The sequence below is a fragment of the Calidris pugnax genome, unplaced genomic scaffold (assembly GCF_001431845.1).
Source record: "Calidris pugnax isolate Ruff unplaced genomic scaffold, ASM143184v1 scaffold63, whole genome shotgun sequence".
NCBI classification, from domain to species: Eukaryota; Metazoa; Chordata; class Aves; order Charadriiformes; family Scolopacidae; genus Calidris; species Calidris pugnax.
In genome coordinates, this window is record NW_015090852.1 from 3081928 (window position 1) to 3100790 (window position 18863).

At 50.4% G+C, this 18863-nt stretch overlaps 1 protein-coding gene across 4 annotated transcripts in view; it reads left to right on the forward strand.

Moving 5' to 3' along the window:
* Positions 1 to 18863, forward strand: part of PBX1 (pre-B-cell leukemia homeobox 1) — a 187912-nt gene that overhangs the window by 113430 nt on the left and 55619 nt on the right. For all 4 annotated transcript variants that reach the window (XM_014943483.1, XM_014943482.1, XM_014943479.1 and 1 more), the window contains exon 3: positions 17075 to 17319. In XM_014943483.1, coding sequence (XP_014798969.1) covers positions 17075 to 17319 — 245 coding nt within the window. The remainder of the gene's footprint in view (positions 1 to 17074; positions 17320 to 18863) is intronic.

Consider the following 18863-nt stretch of genomic DNA (forward strand, 5'->3'; position numbering starts at 1 on the left):
AGTTGTTAGTTGGCACAGCCCAGGTGTCTTTTCTCCCTTTGCCTTTACCCCATGAGACATTTGCAAACAGGACGTTTGCTTTCCGCTAGCGTTTTGGTGCAAGTAAGGCACTGCCAACCTCACCACACCACTGTGTTCACCAAGCCTTTTAGCTTCATGCGTTATCCTGGATGGTCCTGCATCAGCACAAGTAGCTGCTGCTGCCCTGGAAGTGCTTTTGCCCCTTTCTTGCCTCTTTTTGGGGGCTGATGTGTTGCTTTTCACATCTTTTCTGGGACCCATGGAGGCCCTCCTAGTTGTACTGGGATCAGCAAAGAGGAGCAAAGATGTTTTGTCAGGAAGGGTGAAGATGTCCTCCTGCCCTAGGAGGTGCTTGTGTTGTCAGGATCCTAGGGACTTGGCTTGGGAACATATCTATGTTGAGATGATGGGGTGCTCTGATCTTCCCTGTGTGGCAGGATCTCCCCACCCTGAAAGCAACAAGAGTCACAGAGCACTTTGGGAACTGAGCAGTGTGAGTTTTATTGTTCCCCCCACTTTTTCTCCCTTGGGACTTAAAACCCCACAACAACCAACCCCAAACCTCTCAACAAACCGAAGCCAGCACATAATTACATTTCTCCCCAGACCAGGGCTGACAGGCAGAGCCATGGGCAGAGGTCTCACCTTCTCCCTGTTAATTTCTCATATATCTCTTGCTTAAAAGACCTCGTGCCATCTTCCTGCCTACAAGGGAGCCATGGGGTCTCCCCAGTGAGCCCCTTCCTCTTCCTGGGTCTGATTCCTTCAGCTTTTGCTCAAGGGATGAATGGATGTGGTGGAGCCCCCTGCGAGCGTGGCATGGGTCCCCGGTGCCTGCACGTGCCGTGAGTGTGTACGTATAGGGTGTGGGTTCTATATGGGAGTATGGTATTTAGACCACATTAATGAGCGTACAGGAGAGCGGGGAAAATGGATCGTTTATGGTTACGATCTGGCTACTGTCAAAATACGGTGTTATTTTGACGGTTGCTTTGTCTTTGCTCTCTGAGCAATATGAAGGTAGTTTCTTAGCAACAAAACTCTGTTCGCAAACAACACCAGTGAAAAACAACCCCTCAGAAGAAGAGGAGGCAGCCTCCAGAGCACCGCTCCTGCGTGTCCTCTGGCCACTCTGCCTCTTTAAATTCGGTGGGGAACATCTCACTGGACGGCAGTCGCTTGCCCACGGTCGTAGTGCAATGCCAGTGCTCCCCTGGTCCCCTCTGGGGTGTATTTCTTGGGATGTGATCCCTGTCCTTTTTGCAGATGGGTAAACTGAGGCAGCCCTGGGGGTGGGAAGAGTGTCATGGGATGTGTTTAGGTGACACGGGAGGGTTTGAGTGGGTGATGCTTGCCACATGGTGGCTGGCAGGCGCTGTCTCAAACCTCTCCTGGCCAAAGCCTTCTCTAGGGTCTCGTCCCTACGTCTCAGATGGTTCCCAGAAGGAGGGCGGGAGGGAGCTGCCTGCAAATGATTTTGGCAGAGGTTTTCCTGTGCAATTTGGAGCGTCTCTCCTTTGAAGGCGGCACTGGGCCTGGTGTCTGCGCTGACGTTGGAGTCCATGAGAGCAAGCGGTTCCTCCAGCCAAGTATCTGCCAGGCTGTGTCGGGAGAACTTTTATCATTTCTGTCACAGACATCACAACTCGCTTGTCTTACCATACATCTTCCTAAATGTGACAGAATATTCAGCTGTTATTAATTGAATACTCTCTAATTTAACTGCTTAGCAGGAGGGAGAGCGACTGGTTTGTCTCAGCACACAGAGCTGCCGTTGGGCACGCAGGAGGTTTTAGGGTGCAGAAAGGTGGTTTGGGGAGCAAAATGGGGCTTTTGGGTCCATTAGTATACGCACACACACCCCCCAGCCCCTCCCCACATGTGCCTGGTCCTTCCAAGGAAGGGCTGCAGTGTCTGCCCTAGCTCCTGGTCCCAGGGCATGTGGCTGAGCCCACGCTGGAGATGCTGAGGACATCACTGCCTCTCCACTCCCATCCTGATGCTGCTGCCTGGGAATGGAGGGGGAGGGATTCCCTGGGTGCCCGGGAGGGAAGAGTGGTTTGGACCAAGTCCTCCCCACCTCCTTCCAGGCATCCAGAGGTGATACCTGCAGTGGGTAAATGCCACCTTCTTTTCTGAGCTGCTGGAAGCAAAGCTTAGCCCCTTCGGTGGGCTCCTCACCTGAATTGCAATGCCTGTCATGGCCTGGCCATCTCCCCAGCAGATCCCACTTACGGCTCCTTGTCTTCCTCCTCCATGTCACCTCCAGAGGTGTCCCACGTGCAGACTGGTTGTTATCTAGGGTTGCTGAGAAGTTTGGCTCCTTCAGAGGACGTGGGAAGGCAGCTCTCCTCGCTCTCCTCTGTGTGGCAGGGTGGTGGTGGGACCATCCTCTCCGGCCACCCCAGCCCCATGCCCACTTGCACACACGCGTGCTTACATCTCTCTGCCGCTTTCCCAGAAAGTTCAAACCCAGAGTCAAGTTTATTGTTTCTATCTCGTTTATTTTAAGTATAGTTTTACACTTTATTATATGCTGTGACATCTTAAATGGAGCCTGTCACTCCATCTTGACTACTGCTAGGGGCTACAGCCACTTACTGTGTCAGGCTTTTCGGCAGCCCTGATTAACGATATCAAAACGAATGGATCCCGGCGCAGGCACAAGCACGAAAATCAAGGGGTGATTTGCATATTCAAATTGTGCACAGCATCAAAAGGCTGCAGCTCGTGCAAGTGTTGCACTGACACACCCCGTGGATGCACGTATGTGCTGCTGTGCATCCCTGTGTATGAGACCTGTATCTGTTGGTAAGATTTGTGCACACCTATGTCTATTTATTTAGTATTGTCAGCCAAAAGGAAAAAGCTTTGCCCTTTTTTCTGTGAGTTTTTTCATCTCCCTGGACAATATATCAATTAGGATAGCTAAATGGAATAATTTTTTTTTTTTTTTTCCTCGTGAGCCTGTTGGGATATGTTGCAGAATTGCCCGTGCAAATGTTTTTTTTTTTCCTGAAAGTAACATTTTGTTAGGTTAATTCATGCACTGGAAAAACAAACTTTCTGTTCTTCCAGTCCAATCTCCACTTACAAGTCAGGTTTTTGTAACCCTGTCATTAAAATGCGAGGTAGCCTACAGTAATTTGAATATTTCATTCTGCCGGCTGCTAATGCACTCTGCATTACAGATGGTACTTGCTCCATCCTTCTGGACTGGGTTCAATTATAAATGAAAGTAGGGAGCTGAGATTTGTCTTTTTGTCTCTGCTTAGTTGGAATAACACAATAAAGCTTGATAGGTAGGAATTCCTCAAGCTGCCTCCTCTTTGCCTGCGACGTCTCCCGTGTAGCTTTCGCCTCTCGATAGCGGATCCTGCGTGCCTTTCAAGTCGAGCCTGGAGTATTTGGCTTGGCAGTGGCAGGGCTTTTCACAAGTCATTTTTGGCTCAGATGTGTTGTATCCCCTTTTTGGAAGTGTTCAGTTCAGTCCTCCTCTTTCTCTCTGTTTATTTGCCGGCCTCTGCATCCCCTTTTGCATCCCAGGCAGGGAGCGGTGGTAGGAGAAACCTGCTTGGGCTGGGGAAGAAGGGTGCTGCATGGTTTTTGGGATGGTGGGGACCCTGCTGGGATGGTGGGGACGTATTCCCCTCCTGGTGTGTCCCTTTCTAAAGCAGGATGGGAACAACAACCGGGTTCCCAGCTGGAAAGAAGTGATGGGGATGCAGAGCAGCCCTGTTCCATCCCAGGATTGGTGCCGTGGGCTCTTCCCAAAGCCTCTGGGAATAACAGGGCCCCTGGAGATACAAAGAAAACATTTACCTCTGCTTCATGATTAACAAAAAAGGGGGGGATGGGGGGGTGTCGCAAACCTATAGCCCAGCTGCACGGGGGCTCTATATTACATACAGATGCCTTTTGTGAGCTCCTTCCCCATCCCTGGCCGGTAAAAGCAATATTGCCGAGGGAGTCGGAGGAGGTGAGGGCAGGGCTTTCAATTTGGTTTTACATTTACAAGGACCAGATGGCCTCGATGGAGATGATCTTTGATCTGGGACGCAGCCGGAGTCGGGCAAAGATTTTTTTTTTTTTTTGCTCCCTTTTTAATCTCCTCTCTGTTTATGGCAGGGGCCTCTCTTGCAGGAGCAGGGGGGAGCTCTGCGTCCGTCTGTCTGGCCATCGTGCTGTGGGGCTGGGTGTCAGCCCCCTTCTTCTGCCCAAGGGCACTGCCAGACTATTAGGGCTGAGCAGGGGCTTGGTGGTAAAAGCCCCAGAGCGGGGTTGTCCAGGGGAGAAGGCAGAGCTGGATCCCGTTACACCACCGCCCTGCAGCGCGGAAATCTGTGTCAACAACCTCTCCCATGGAATATAATTAAACACACGCCGGCACCTCGAAACAGAAATGCCACTAATTGATCCTTTTTCATTCTTTTTCCCTCTTTTCTCTGGTGTCTCGCACCCTTCCAGCAGCACGGAGGTGTAGGGGCTCTCTCCTTCCCTCTTGCCTTGCCAGTTTTGGGTTTCTTTCTTCCCCCCACATGTTTTGAATGGAGCGGGAGCGAAGGCAGCCGATCCTATTTCACAAGCGCTTGGACTCTCGCAGCACTCTCCCTCCTGTCCAAACAGATCGTTTACAGAAGGGGCCTCTATTTAAAGAAGGAACTGAACGTTCAGAGCTGTTTTCTGGCCTTAAAACGCTGCCGACCGGCTGTTGCCTTTCAAAGAGTCGGGCTTTGTCTGGTGCGCTCAAGGACGAGGTTTGACGCCGAGTTCAGCAGGTCGGCACGGTGGCGTGAGGGACTGAGCATCGTGCAGAAAATGTGCTCCTTTATTTGCCCGAGGTCATTGGATCCCAGCAAAGCTGGGTTAAAAATGGCACGTCTTAGCCGTGGGAGCTTGACGGACCATCTAGGCTTGGGCCAGTTTGACCTTTCTGTGGTGCTGTGGGTGGGTCAAGCTTGGAAACCAAGCAAATAGAAGAGGAATGGTCATATTTTGGTGTGATCTATGTGTAGCATAGAGAGAAAGACCTTGCACACGTGCGTAAGGGAAGTCTGCAAAGGACTTAGAGGAACATTTAGTCCTGGAGAGCCATGGTACCTCAAAAATACACGGGGCTCATGTGCATATGGGTTCAAGGGGGTGAACTGGTCCTGTCATCTAGGTGACATCTCTAACACTGTGAAGTGGCCTGATATTGACCCAGTACAGGCCACCGCCAAAATGAGGTGCCAGAGGTTGTCCAGTGGCTGATTTGTTGCATCTACAGGAGTGGTGGCTATGCTACAGGAGTTGGGGTGGGATTTCTATTACCTTTGGTTATGGTTGCTTCTCGTGCTTTGGATTTGACCTATCTTCATATGCATATAACTTACTTTCAGTTCAGATTTTTTGTGAAGTTTTTGAATCACCTGGCTCGGGGAGAGGTGGACATAGGGAGGGATGTTTTCTAATGCATCTATAATGGAAGACCCCTGTCTCTCGGGGAAGAGCAGTGTCCATTCTCCACGAGGCAGAGACCCTGGGCCGTGGCTGACCTTCAGAGAAGATGATCACTGATGGTAGGCACTTCCAATCTGCTTGTATTTGACAGTGGCTGCAGTCTCCCCTTTCCAGGGCAGTAGCTTTCCTGCTGCAAACACCATCCCTGAGGTTTCACCCTGACTGAAGAATCCTTGCTTTTGGGTTGTATCAGGTCACTGTTGGAAATGGGAACATGGTTCTAGGCAGAGAGCATGCAAGTAAGCAGGAGGTAGGGAGGTCCCTTGGCAGTGGAGGGAGAGGACATGGCCCCAGGGTGCTCTGCAGTGGGAGGCTGTTACATGGTCCTCCTCAGCTTTTGGTGAAGATGTCTGCCGTGGTTCTGCGCCGCCTGCTTTGTGAGAGAGAAAGGGAGGAAAAGCACAGTGTATTTCCTGCGATAGCTTGGTTCTGAGACCTGGAAGATCTCTTCTGTATTGCACAAAATCCCAAATCTAGCCCGTGGCAAGGCTGTTAACTTGGGGACAGAGAGGCAGTGCTCTCAGCCATGTGATGGGCAGTGGGTACCTTCAGATTATATAGCAAACCAAAGACCTCATTGGGACATTGCCATCTAATGAGCCCCAAGTCAGCTTTGCTTAGATGTAGTCTCACGGGTCATCTTTTTTGAAGGATGGCAGGAGAAGGGAGTCTGAAATGCAGCTTTTCAGCTTGGGCTCTCTCCAGTCTTTTCACCTATGACTTTCTTGCCCCGGCTGCTTTGTGCATTGAGCAGCCATTCGCAGGCGCTGGGTGTCCAGGGGAGATGACCTTTTCTGAGAGGGAGAGCAGGCTGGAAAGGCAGCTTCCTTCTGGGGGAAAACCTCTCTTTGTTTGTTCCCCAGTTTCAGGGCTTGGCCTGGGGCGGTCAAAATGGGACCCTTGTCCTCAGAGGGGCTCTGGAGGCCCCGGCTTCTCATTAGCAGATTCAGCTCATTCAAAAGACCCATTTCTTTTCAGCAAGGAGAATTCATATGCAAAGCACCGTGCTGGAGCAGGAGGCAGATCCCAGCCCAACTGGCGTGCAGAAAGAGGGGGTTTATGGCTGGACCTGTTCTGGGAGCAATCCCATCTTTTGTTTGCTGATTCGTTCCTCCCTCCTTAGGGAGCCCCTCGTCCACTCCAGTGTCTCCAGGTGTGGTGAATGCCAGGTTGCCCAGGTCCAAGAGATCTCCTAGGATGGGGACAATGGCTTGCTCTGTCCCTCAGTGACAATTTACTGTCTTGTTGCTGCAAGAGGGACTCCGATCCATTACGCAGACTCCAGCAGCAGAAGGTGAGGTCCCAGCACAACAGGTGCTCCTGTTGGAGGGACCAAGGCAGACCCCTGTGTTTAACCACCCAATTCTTCTCATCACAATAGCAAAATCTGATTCTTTTGCCCCATATCGCAGTCCTAGGGTTGGAAAAAATCTGAAACACGGGGAGGTGTGGAAATGGGGCACATCTCTGGGTTTGTGTTACCCTCCTCCCCTCCGCTGCCTGTAATGCCAATTTACCATCCCAGCCACCAGCTTTTCTCTGCAGCAGATGCTGGTCCCCTGAGCCAGGCCAGCCCGTGGTCAATTAGCTGGCTCACCTCTTCTGCTCAGATCTGGCCCAGCAGCAGCAGAGCAGCGCTGAATCTCCCCCTGCCTTCCTTTATCTCCTGTGGCTGCTTTCTCCAAGCGGCCGGGGGTCGGTCCAGGTCCATGGCAGGGGCTGGAGATGAAGGAGGGTGGGATGGAGGAGGCCGGGTGGCCACAGACAATCTCTCCCTTAACTGTGCTGTCGGTGCGGCAGGAGAATGTGAGATGTGCTGGGTTTGCCTATGCAGATAAGGGATTGATTACGCTTCGCAGCTGTAACTGGAGCCTGCTAATCCTGCCCTGCTTAGGAAGGGGAAAAGTGGCTTTGTGAGATAAACTGAGGGTGGGATTGCTCCAGCACCGCTTCAGCATCGCTCCCCAGCATCACCTCCGTCGTGGCCAGACAGTGACCTTGGCCTGGGGATGAGGGGGGATCTCAGCAGGACGGGGAGGGGACCTGTGTGTGGCCAAAATTTATCCTTGCTTTTCCAAGGGAGAAGTGCCAATAAGGTGGGGTTGACCCCTCCATGTCCAACGTTTGGCTCTGGGGTGATGGGTTGTTTGGAGAGTGTTTTTGAGGGTGGTGGATTTGCTTAATTAAGTGAAGTTGGGAGGGTTTGCTGCTCTGTGAGAAGTGGCAAAGGTGGGCTTGAAGCTGCTGTAACTGTGAGGGGAGGAGGTGGTTTGTCCACCGGTGGGGTGGTTGCCTTTGGTTGGTTTGTTTTTAATGTTTGTAAGCACTTCCAGCCTGCTTTTGCCACTAAACCACTCTCCTCTGCTGAGCAATCTGCTCGGGATACAAGAGGTTCCATCGGCTCTGAGTGCTCTCTGTCCCCAGATTTCAGGTGTGAAAATTACAGCTGGGAGTTTAGCTGCTGAAGCCAGTAGGAGTTGACCACCAACCTGCAGCGAAGCATCCATGAGCAGACATGCTTTGTGGCATCAGGACTGTAAAGAGAAAAACAGAAAATATTTCAATTTGATCCACAATGCTTCATTCGACCACAACATAGCAATAACTGGACACGCAGGGATGGGGTCAGAAGTTTCCATACCCAGCTCAGTTACTAGCCATGAGCTAAACTGGTCGGCAGGAGCAAGGCTCGGGGAAGGACTGGAAAGACAAGTTCATCTGTGTTCATTCATCTTCCCAGAGAGTCACATTTCTGAGAGAAATCTGGTTTTCAGCAATCACCGCAACATTGTGCCCTATTTTTATGGAAGGGGCTATTTTAGATCATTTCCATTTTGGAGGGGACTTCCCCCCCCCCCCCCATTCCCCCCTAATTTGTTAGTGATAATTTTCCAGACCTTTTTAGCATTTTACTGCCAGATCCTCGCTCGCTATGGCAACCCATTTGGCATTTGGGATGGGGTTAGGAGAAAACTGGTGCAGACTCTTTGCCAGCGCTATGAAATACACATCTCTGTTCTGCAGCTTCCATGGCACATGCAAGCTGCATCTCCTGAAGTGATGGAGAGCTGCTACTGGGAGCTGAGAAACTTTTTGGCATGTGATAAATTCCCCTCTTCCGTTCCCCACACCCCGAAATTACAGTTTGAGGTAATTCAGACTTTTCTTTGAATTTGGGTTGGATTCAGCAAATAATTTGGACTCTTCTAGCCCAGAAAGATGGGGAAATAGTGTTTTTTTTAAAGCAGTTTGGTTGTTTTTAAATTGATCCAAATTTTGATTTATAAAATGAGGGAGAGGGAAACTGTAACATGAAATGGGAGGAGAAGATTTCATTTTTGATTCAGGAAGCATTTTGATTGATCTGAATTTGGGTTGCAGTGCAAGTTCCCAAAAGTGGTGGTGGGTAGGAGGGTGCTGGGGGAAATGCTCCTGCCCTGAATATCTGATGCTTCTGCTCTTGGTCATGGCCTTGGTTGGGTCTCCAGTAGAGCTTGTTGGCCACAGCTTGAGCTGGCCTCTGGGGTTAGATGAACCATTACTCTGAACTTATGTGACTTGCTCCTGTATCTGTAGGGGTATGTATCGTATCACAATTTTGTGTGCTTTATGAACTGAAGGAACACTTTCAACTTCCAAAGCATCTCTCACAAAATTAAGTGCTTTGTTTCTGAACAGCCCTCATGGACACTCCTGTGCTGGCAGTGGAGCAGTGGTCCAGGGTGGCTTTGCAGTGCTTATGGATACGAGCCTCTGTCTTTATGTGTTGCTGGGATTTTTGGTTCGTTTTATGGCTTTAAACTGTGAAAATTCCTGACAGAAATGGCCCATCGATTTCACACTGCTCCTCCTTTTTCTGGGAAATAAATAAATAAGTAGATGCACAAAAAAACATTTTGCCAGCTGAAATTTTCCATGCCTCATCTCACGGCAGCCTGTTTTGGAAAATCTGAGCAAAATCTGTTCATCCAGTTGTAAGTTTTGGAAAGGTTAGAGTGAGGGGGGGAACTTTCATATCAATTGCAAGGGGAAAAAAAAACCCCTAACTTCTCTTAATTCCTGCTTCCTGGAAGGGTCGGTGTATTTGGAAATTCCAGCTTACGTTTATCTTGGAAGTAGGTATTTGTGTTTTGCTGTTGACTTTCTCGGTGGCTTTATGTAAATGTGGTGAATGTATCCAACTGAGGTTTAAAACTCCCTGTGATTGCTTAACGTTCACGTGCTCCATCTTGGTTACTGAGATTGTTAATACCCTTTTAATGTGGACACCATAGGTTTTGCCAAGAAGACATTTATGTTGCTTTCTGTCACACGGACCCTTGCATGGATAGTGTGAAGACCCAGCCAGAGGTGCTTCACCATCCTCCACAAAGCTCTGAGAGTTTATGTATTTCTTTGGACGTAGGGTCTTGAAAGTGACTTTGTGTTTAAAGAGAAGTCCCAAAACACTGCATTTTCCGTGTATGTATGGGGTTTGTTGTTGCAGAAGAAAGTAGGCTGCAAATACACTTGCGTAGGTAAAAAAACCCAGGAGTTTAGGGAGGTGCATGGGATCTGGGAGCTTTTCTGCACAAAGCAAGCCTGGGAAGAGCAACTGAAGCCCATCCCATCATGGATCAGCTGAGGAAGCAAACACCAACTCTCCTGAGTTGGTTGTGACTACACGTATAAGTGTGAGGAGGGTGCAGACCGACAGCCACAAGCCACTTAATGCGTAACTGTCCTCAAATATGAGGCAGATGGGAATATTTTTGTACCAGGTTCAGTGCTGTTGATCTTCAGCATTCACAAATGTAGACTCAGGCTCCGGGGAATAATGAGATTGGCTTAAAATAACGTGATTAGTTACCGGTTTTGTTAGCAGGGGCATTTGCTGGCATCGCATCTGTCCCTCTGTTTGATGGCTGTTGTTTTAGACCCGGAGGTGTAAAAACATATTTTTAAAGAAAACCAGTGAGCTTGTGTGACTCCTGAAGCTCGGCCTCCACGAGCCACAAGCAGATATTGCGGATAGTGGTTAAATTGCAAAAGGACTGATATTTGATGTGTGTTTCAAAGCCTGACTGTGCGCTGTGTGAGTTTGTGCAGGACTTTTGGGGTTCCTAGGGTGCAGCTGCTTTGCCTTCATTGCCCGTATCAACCCACAGGGGCACCCATGGATCCAAGACAGGATTTGGTCAAGACCTTAGTCATCCAATGTGCGGTGAGGTGTTCTGTGCTTCGGTGGCAGATGAGTGGTTTGGTAGGAAGGAGGTGTTTTGCCCAACTTTTGTCTGGATGAGAACAGCGAGAGCAGCCAGCAGTGCTCCACCAGCAGCATTGCTACTCTGGGCAACTCTGGTTTCCCCATGGGAAAGTCACACCAAAGGCCAGCTCACAGCCCAGCAAAGGAATCATCTGCCTCTCTTGAAATTCTGTTGTTGGATGGGTTGTTCCCCCCCCAGTACATCTTAGGCACAGTGGAGGCAGAAGTAAACCCTTCTGAAAATCACAACCTAATTACTCCCATCTGCTCCGGCACTGCTTCCCATTTCTGCCTGCCAGGATGCTTGTCTCCAATGCTAAGTAGCACATTATTTTCGATAAGTTGCAATCATTTACTTGAAATCTCCTTCTCCTTTAAAATGTCCCCCTGGAAAGGCAATTCAGCAAGTTGGGAATGGGCAGAAACAACCACAAGAAAACCCATCCAGAAGAAGCCCAGCTTGTGTGGGAGGGCAGTGCTCCTCCTGTACTCATTAAAACCATGCAGCAGGTTTCTTTTTAGGTAGGTTGGTTTGAACGTCCAGCCTCTGGGACCAGCCCTTGGCTGGTGGTGTCAGCAAACGGAGCTGTAGCGAAGCTGCCAGCTCATGTGGTCAGAGGAGATCTTAACCAGGCGGTCACAGCGAGCTTCACAGGACTAAGGGTTTTGACCACTGAAGTTGGCATAGTCAGGGAATGCTGGTCCTGTGCAGCAAAGCCCTCATGGTCAGTTGCTCCAGCTCTGGGGACCTCTTCTTTCATCATTGCAACCTGAGTTGACTTTGTGTCGTTCAATGTGTCTTCTTCCTCCAAGGTGTCCCCATTGCATCCCTAGAGAGGCTATTCCCAACCACTTCTCCTTGCCTTAGCTTCCTCTGATGTCTCTGCTTGGCAATAGTCTCCTCCAGTGTCCTCTGCTTGGTCTTTGGCTTTCACCCCAGAAGTCTGGGTCGCACCTAACTGAAGATGAGCCCACACACATGCAGCAGCCTCCAAGGGGAGATGTGAGGATGAGAAACAGTGGGGACTGCTGTACCACAGCAGCCTGTGTCCCCTTGTGAGTGGAGATATCCCATGCTGGAGTCTGGCTGGGACAGGGCTCTGCTTTCCACATTTCTTCAGCTTGAGAGCACTTACTGCAGTAGGGTAAATTGCCCTTTCTAGGAGACAAGTAGAGCTTGGAGGTTCGAGCATCCTTTTCTGCTGTCACTTCTGAGCCACAGTCTCCTACTAAGCTGCTGCCATCACCCACGTTGTATTCAGTTGCCTTTGTGATGGTGTTCCTTCCATGTAGCCCTGTGCATCTCTGATCTGGGGGGTTTGGAAGGGATGGAGAGCAAAGTGTTGCTAAGCTGAGGCATTTGGGATGGCCTTGGTGGAGGAACTGAGGTGGCTGTGTGCTTGGCTTCTGCACTGAACTGTCTTCTTAAGTCTCTTTGGAAAAGTGCTCCCAGGATAACGGAGGGTATAGTAGCATGGAGGACCAGGAGGAACGTGGTACCCACCTTTGTGGATTTCTTAGGTGTCTTCACAGCCTCAGTCCGTCCCCGTGGTGCAGTCCATTTTGAAGGCATATATCATGCCTTGTCTGGCAAGGGCTGTTTCTCTTGCCCATGCTCCCCACTCTGGCTGTACATCAGGCTGCCCCAGCACGCAGGGACACCAAACACTGGTACTGTGGTGTGGGGACACAGACACAAGTGGGGCACTGGCTGCCCATCTTGTGTGAGCGTTGGGGCTGGCTGTTCTGCAGGCACTCCTTGGTGATGCCCAGTTCGGTAGGAAACATCTTGGACCATCTGAAAGCTTCGGCAACTCAATGCAGTTTCCATCCCACCTCCCAGAATCGCAGGGAGCTGGGGAGCTTTTTTCAGGTTTATCTTCTCATCTGATTTTCCAAGGCCAGTCCTACCACTGAGCTAGCCCAGGACTCGGACCATGTCCTCTGCAGACCGTGGCTGTGATATCTCACTCAGGAGGAAAAAGGAGTGAGCATGTGAGCTGGGAGCCATTTCCCAGCTGCTGGAACGGGTCTTTGTGACCCTGGTGGCATCTGTGACCGGACCTCGGGCTGGTGGCTTGGCGGTCCCCAGCTGCTCCCACTGCTGGCGTTGGTGACCCTGCCATGGCCACGAGCCGTTCGGCAGCCACGCTCCTCGGTTCCCTTCCATGGTCACCCAGGGAGCGTTTCAGAGCGGGGACAAGGCGCGTGGCTTGGCTTGGCTTTTAAAACAAATCCATATATATATATTTGCATGTGCGTGTATATATATTTATATAGAAAAACGCATTTTGAGGCAGCGGGGGACCTGAGCGAGAGCCGAGCACCCTCTAGCAGCATTTGCCATGGCTCCGGGAGCTGCCGAGCCAGCAGGAAAGTGGCCAAGGACAGAAAGTCTTGCATGATTTTTCCTCCCCCCCTGGCTGCCAGTCGCTATCTTTCTTTTTTGTTCTTCCTTTTTTTTTTTTTTTTCCCTTTTTCTTCCTCTTATTAATTAGGAGCGGCAAATGGTGGGTCCTGGGGATGCCCAGGCACGGGCGGGAGTGTTCCCGCAGCCCCTCAGCTCCGGCTTGCTGCCGGACTGCTGAGGATCGTTCTGCTTAATTTATTTTATTTTAATTTGGTAGGAAAGCCTGCAGCCTCGGATCAGCTGCCCAGGCACTTTGGGTCCAGTGCTGCCGGAACTGCATCACCCTGAGCTCCCCAGAGCAGAGCGGGGGCTGCATCCCATCATTGGTGGGGGGCATTTTGGAGGGTTGGAGCTGCCAAGGAGCCCAGCACGGTGGGCATCCTGGCAGGAGGGGCGTCGGAGCCGGGGACAGCACGGGGAAGATAAAAAAGGAGATTTTAAAGAATCATTTTGTCTTCTTCTCCAAGCTTAGCGCAGCCTTCCAGGGATAAATAGGCAGCATCAGTTCTGCTTAGACACATCGGGCTTCCCATTTATTTACTCCTGATTCCGAGGGGGCAGCCGAATCCAGGCCGGCTCCAGGTGGTCCCCAGCTGGGTTTGGGTCTGTGCTGTGGGGATGTGTGTCCGTTGGTAGGAAGCTTGGGATGCGCACACCCGGCGGGTGCTGCTCCGCGCGTGTTCCACGGTAATAAAGCTCAGGGGTTATACAGAGCTTTTCATCGGGAAGCAGCTTTCTAAACATCAACTAATTAATCACTCGTGCCTACCTGTCAGGTCAATGATTCCTGAGATTTTTAATCTAAAAATATTTCCCTTTTGAAATCCAGATGCACCTGTTTTGGCAACTCCGCTTTTGATTTGTTTGTTTGGGGGGTTTTAATTTTATTTTATTTTTTTAACCTGTGTTGCTTTCCATTTGTATGTGGGCTTTTGATGTGCTTTGATTTAGTGATTTGTTTCTTCCTGGAAGAGTAGGAATTTATTCTCTCTTTTTTTTTTTTTCATAGCAAGTTTGTCTCTTGCCCATAGCCGGGCACCTCCCCACTTGCCTCTTCTCTTTTTAAGGATTTTGGCTACGTTTACCTCTTGTTTCAGTTGGTGGACCACAAATGAAGTCTGACCTGTCCCCTTGGATTTATTCATTGGTGGAGCGTGTGGCTGGGTGCCGGCGGTGCCGTGGGAAGCCTCCTGCAGTGGAGGGGGATGCCGGACCTGTCTCCTTGGGGCTCAGCAACTGGCACCCAGCTCCCAATTTGGCAGTATGCCCCCAGCCCTCCATATAGACACAATCCTCCCTAGCGTGGAATTATTTATTATTAGCTCATTTTATTGGCAAACTTACTGTTGCCAGGCTTTTTTTCTTTCTTTTCTTTCCCTCTCCCCCTGACCTCCCCACCTTTGTTGACAGCAAATGTTTTAATCCCAAAAATGGCAATAAATGTTAGAGTCCTGAAAATAATTATTTCAGTAGAGTTTGAGGCTGTAAAAAAGCTCCTTTTAGTTTTAGCCAAACCTCTCAATAGGGTGTTCTACTACAATATTGTATATGTGATATATCCAAGACCAGGCTGGATGGGGCAACCTGGTCTAGTGGAGGTGTCCCTGCCCATGGCAGGGGGAGCTGGAACTCGATGATCTTTAAGGTGTCCTCCAACCCAAACCATTCTGTGATTCTATGATTCTATGAATATCATTTTTTGATAATAGCTATATCCATCTCTAACTTAGTTCAGAGTGAGGAAGAACACACTCAATGACTTTTTAGCTGCTCTGGTTTTACTTCTTTTTGCCAATTAATTTTAGATTTTTATTTTTTTTAAAAAGACTGGGAAAATCACTTCCTTTTGTTTGCACTATAGATTTGGGGGGGGTCAAATTCATCTCGGGTGTAAGTGGGCACAGCTTTATTAAAATCCATGCAACATTACCCAGCTCCGGATGTGCACGAGTGTGTGCTTGGGGGGTGGATGGGTGTTTACAAAGTGCTTAGAGTTCCTGTGCCAGATGATGTGGGGAAATACAATTTGTTTCTCTTAGGAAATGCCTTTTTTTGTTCGCTCATCAAGGATTTATTTTATTTCATTTATTTTGCAGCTGCGCACACCTGTCTGTGTGCATGCAGAAATCTCATGTTACACTTCTGTATTCAAAAAGGGGGCATGTGGGGCACCTCCAACCTTCAGACTTGGGACATGCCCCTTTGCTAAGCCAGCCTGGAGTGGTCGGGATGCTCCCATCTGGTTTTTCTAGGAAAACCTTCGCAGGAGAAGGACTCCTACACGACGCTATAATTGGGGCAGGGAGTACAGAGGCTTGCCTCTCCTTGGCAAGTCACTCTGGGAGGATTGATTTATTGTCACCCCTTCTCTTAGCATGGTTTAGACTTCACTGGAACAACTGGATTGTTAAAAACAAATGGTGTTTTCCAGAGTAAAATGCATTTCATACATTTTTTTTGCTTGTTTTTTCACTGGGTGGCTAAAAGCACGGCCTTGCAAGCCCTCTGTGTCGGTATTTAAAGGTGGAGTAACTGAGGCACAGCCAGCCCTGGGCTCTGTACTTCTTCCTCTGCCATCTGGGGTTGGTGGCTGATGCAAATGGTGCAGGATCAGGCCATAAATGGTGCTGTAGGTGACAGGAGAGGACCCTTGGCTGTGCCGAGGTCTGGGCTAGAGACTCCTGATTTCCTATCCCGCGCTTCAATCGGGATACGGTCCCTATCACTCCTGGCAGCAAGAACAGGTGAATTTGTTGGGTTTTTTGACTGGCGTTGCTAGCTGTTTTGCTGCATGTTTGAACACAGAGCGTGGTTTTCTGGGTTACCTCTGCGGTGAGCTCTCTGCCAGTTCTGCCCTACTTCTTCCCTGCGGGAAGGAGGGGAGGAGGCAGGGAGGGGAACGGAGAGCTGGAGTTCCTTCATGGCTGCTGCTGGGCTGGAGAGCCCAGGAGCTGCGTTGGGAGATGAGCACTTGGAGCACCAGGTTGGGGTACCCCTTAGGAAAGGAAGAAAAGCCCCATTGATGGGGATACTGAGCCCCACCGGTCCAACCTGGGGTGAGCATCCCCTTCGTGCCCAGGTGGCCAAGAGCGCCAATGGCATCCTGGCCTGTATCAGGAATAGCGTGGCCAGCAGGAGTAGGGAAGTCATCGTGCCTCTGTACTCGGCTTTGGTGAGGCCTCACCTCGAGTACCGTGTTCAGTTTTGGGCCCCTCACTACAGGAAAGACATTGAAGTGCTGGAGCGTGTCCAGAGGAGAGCCACCAAGCTGGTGAGGGGTCTGGAGAACAAGTCCTATGAGGAGAGGCTGAGGGAACTTGGCACATTTAGCTTGGAGAAGGGGAGGCTGAGGGGAGACTTCATTGCCCTCTACAACTGCCTGAAAGGAGGTTGTAGAGAGGCAGGGGTTGGCCTCTTCTCCCAAAGGAATAATGACAGGACCAGAGGAAATGGTATGAAGCTGCAGCAGGGGAGATTCAGATTAGATATTAGGAAGAATTACTTTACTGAGAGAGTGGTCAGGCACTGGAACAGCCTGCCCAGGGAGGTGGTGGAGTCACCATCCCTGGAGGTATTTAAGAAATGTGTAGACGTGGCTCTTCAGGGCATGCTCTAGTGCCCAATATTATAGGTTTGTGGTGGGGTGTAGTATGTGGGGTTGTGGGTGTGGGGTTTAGTTGGTGGGTGGTGGTTTTGGGTTTGTTGTTTTTGTGGTGGTTGTGTGGGGTTTTTTTTGGTTGGTTTTCTGTTGGGTTTTCTGTTGGGTTTTTTTTTGTGGTTGGACTTGATGATCTCGGAGGTCCCTTCCAACCACTAAGATTCTGTGATTCTGTGATTCCCCGAGTTAAGCTCCGGGCACGTCTCAGGCTTTTCTCTCCCCTTTGTGTCTCCTGCAGTGCTGAGCATCCGGGGAGCGCAGGAAGAGGAGCCCACAGACCCCCAGCTGATGCGGTTAGACAACATGCTCCTGGCCGAGGGGGTAGCGGGCCCCGAAAAAGGAGGTGGCTCAGCCGCCGCTGCCGCCGCCGCCGCCGCCTCGGGAGGAGCCGGCTCTGACAACTCAGTGGAGCACTCCGACTACAGAGCCAAGCTCTCCCAGATCCGGCAGATCTACCACACGGAGCTGGAGAAGTACGAGCAGGTAACAGGCTCCTGCGCGGCCCAAGGGTGGTCCTCACGGGATGATGGTGGTGTCAAGAGCTGGAGCATCTCGGAGAGCCACCGTCCGGTGCCGGCACCGCAGCGTGGATGTGCACAGCCTGGACCACTACTGACATCTATTGTTAGGAGTGTGTGGGCGAAGGCAAACTGTTGCTTGGTGCTGGAGTGAGAACACACATTTTTTAGGATTGGGAGAGCTGGGGTTTTGTGCTGGGATGTGACGTGAGAATAGGCTGGGCGTGGATTGCCCCTTTGGTTTTCGCTTTTCACTCCTCCCCTAATATCTTGCCAAAAATTGACCCTCTGAAGGTGGCGTCCTCTTCGAGGTGCTGGCCTCAGTGCAGGCAGATTTCCAAGCAAGGCTTGAATCAAAATCTTCATTGAATATTTTTTCTGCTTGAAAAGTTCCTCCAGGTAAAAAAAAAAAAAAAAAAAAAAAGCAGCTTTTTTCTTGAAAAATTATTCTTAAAAAAAAAAAAGAAAAAGAAAAACTATTTGGGTCATGAACGCAGGTATTGGTAACACTGACAATTGCATGAAAAGCTTCACAGGCCAGCACTCAAAACCCGTTTCTTTCAAACGCTTCCAGATGTTTTGCAGATCTCTCTTAGCCACCGTGTGGCTTGCCCTTGCCATGAATGTGGTTTCTACCCCAAGGTTGTGGTTTATGGAGTGCAAGCAAGAAAGCATCCCCTGCAGCCAGGGCCAGGCAAGGTTTCAGGTTTTTGGTTTAAAGCCAACTCTGCCGATGTAGTGGGGCTGTGAGTGGCTGCCAGTGCTGGGGTCTGTTAGGGCAAGCCAGACTGGCCCCCATTTTACCCAGCTAACTGGTTGTGTGGTGGAGCTCAGAGATGTCTCACCCCTTCAGGAGCCACACTGGCCAAGCTGAGGCTGCTGGTCAGTGTATTCAGACCTACACTTGGGGCTGGTGTGCAGCTACCTTAGATGGGTGCCCCTGGGTTGGAGCTGGAGTCAGGATGGCCAAGCAGGGCTCCGGTGTTGGAGAAACTGAGTGGGATCATGCCATGAAAGGCATCTTGGCAGACCATTAGAGGAGGAGAGGGTAGTGGGGCCCAGAGAGCAGGCAGGGGGCAGGTTGGAAGGATGGCCTTTGGTGGCCATCCGCCACCATCTCACATGGATAGAAGTGGAGACCACATCAGGGCTCATCTCTCAGCTCCCAGGCTGAAGAGTGGGAGAGAAGACCCCATGTCTTCTGCCAGCCAAGCCCAAGGTGAGACCCTTGGCACAGCTATGGACAGGCTTCAGGGAAGGACCTTTTGCTCCTTTCTCCCCTTGGGCAGGAGCTTTGTTTGTTTGCTTTTCTCATTTTGCTTCTGCTTCATTTTTCCTCCCCAAAGAGACACCCGGGTGAGATCAGCCTTTAGCCCAGCCCCATGGGGTGAGATGGGCCACATCTTTCCCTCTCACAACACACTGACGGGGTTGGTTTTGCCATCAGGTTGCTTTGCAAATGGCTGTGCTGGTCCACATCTTCTGTATCGTCACCCGCAGTCCTGCAAA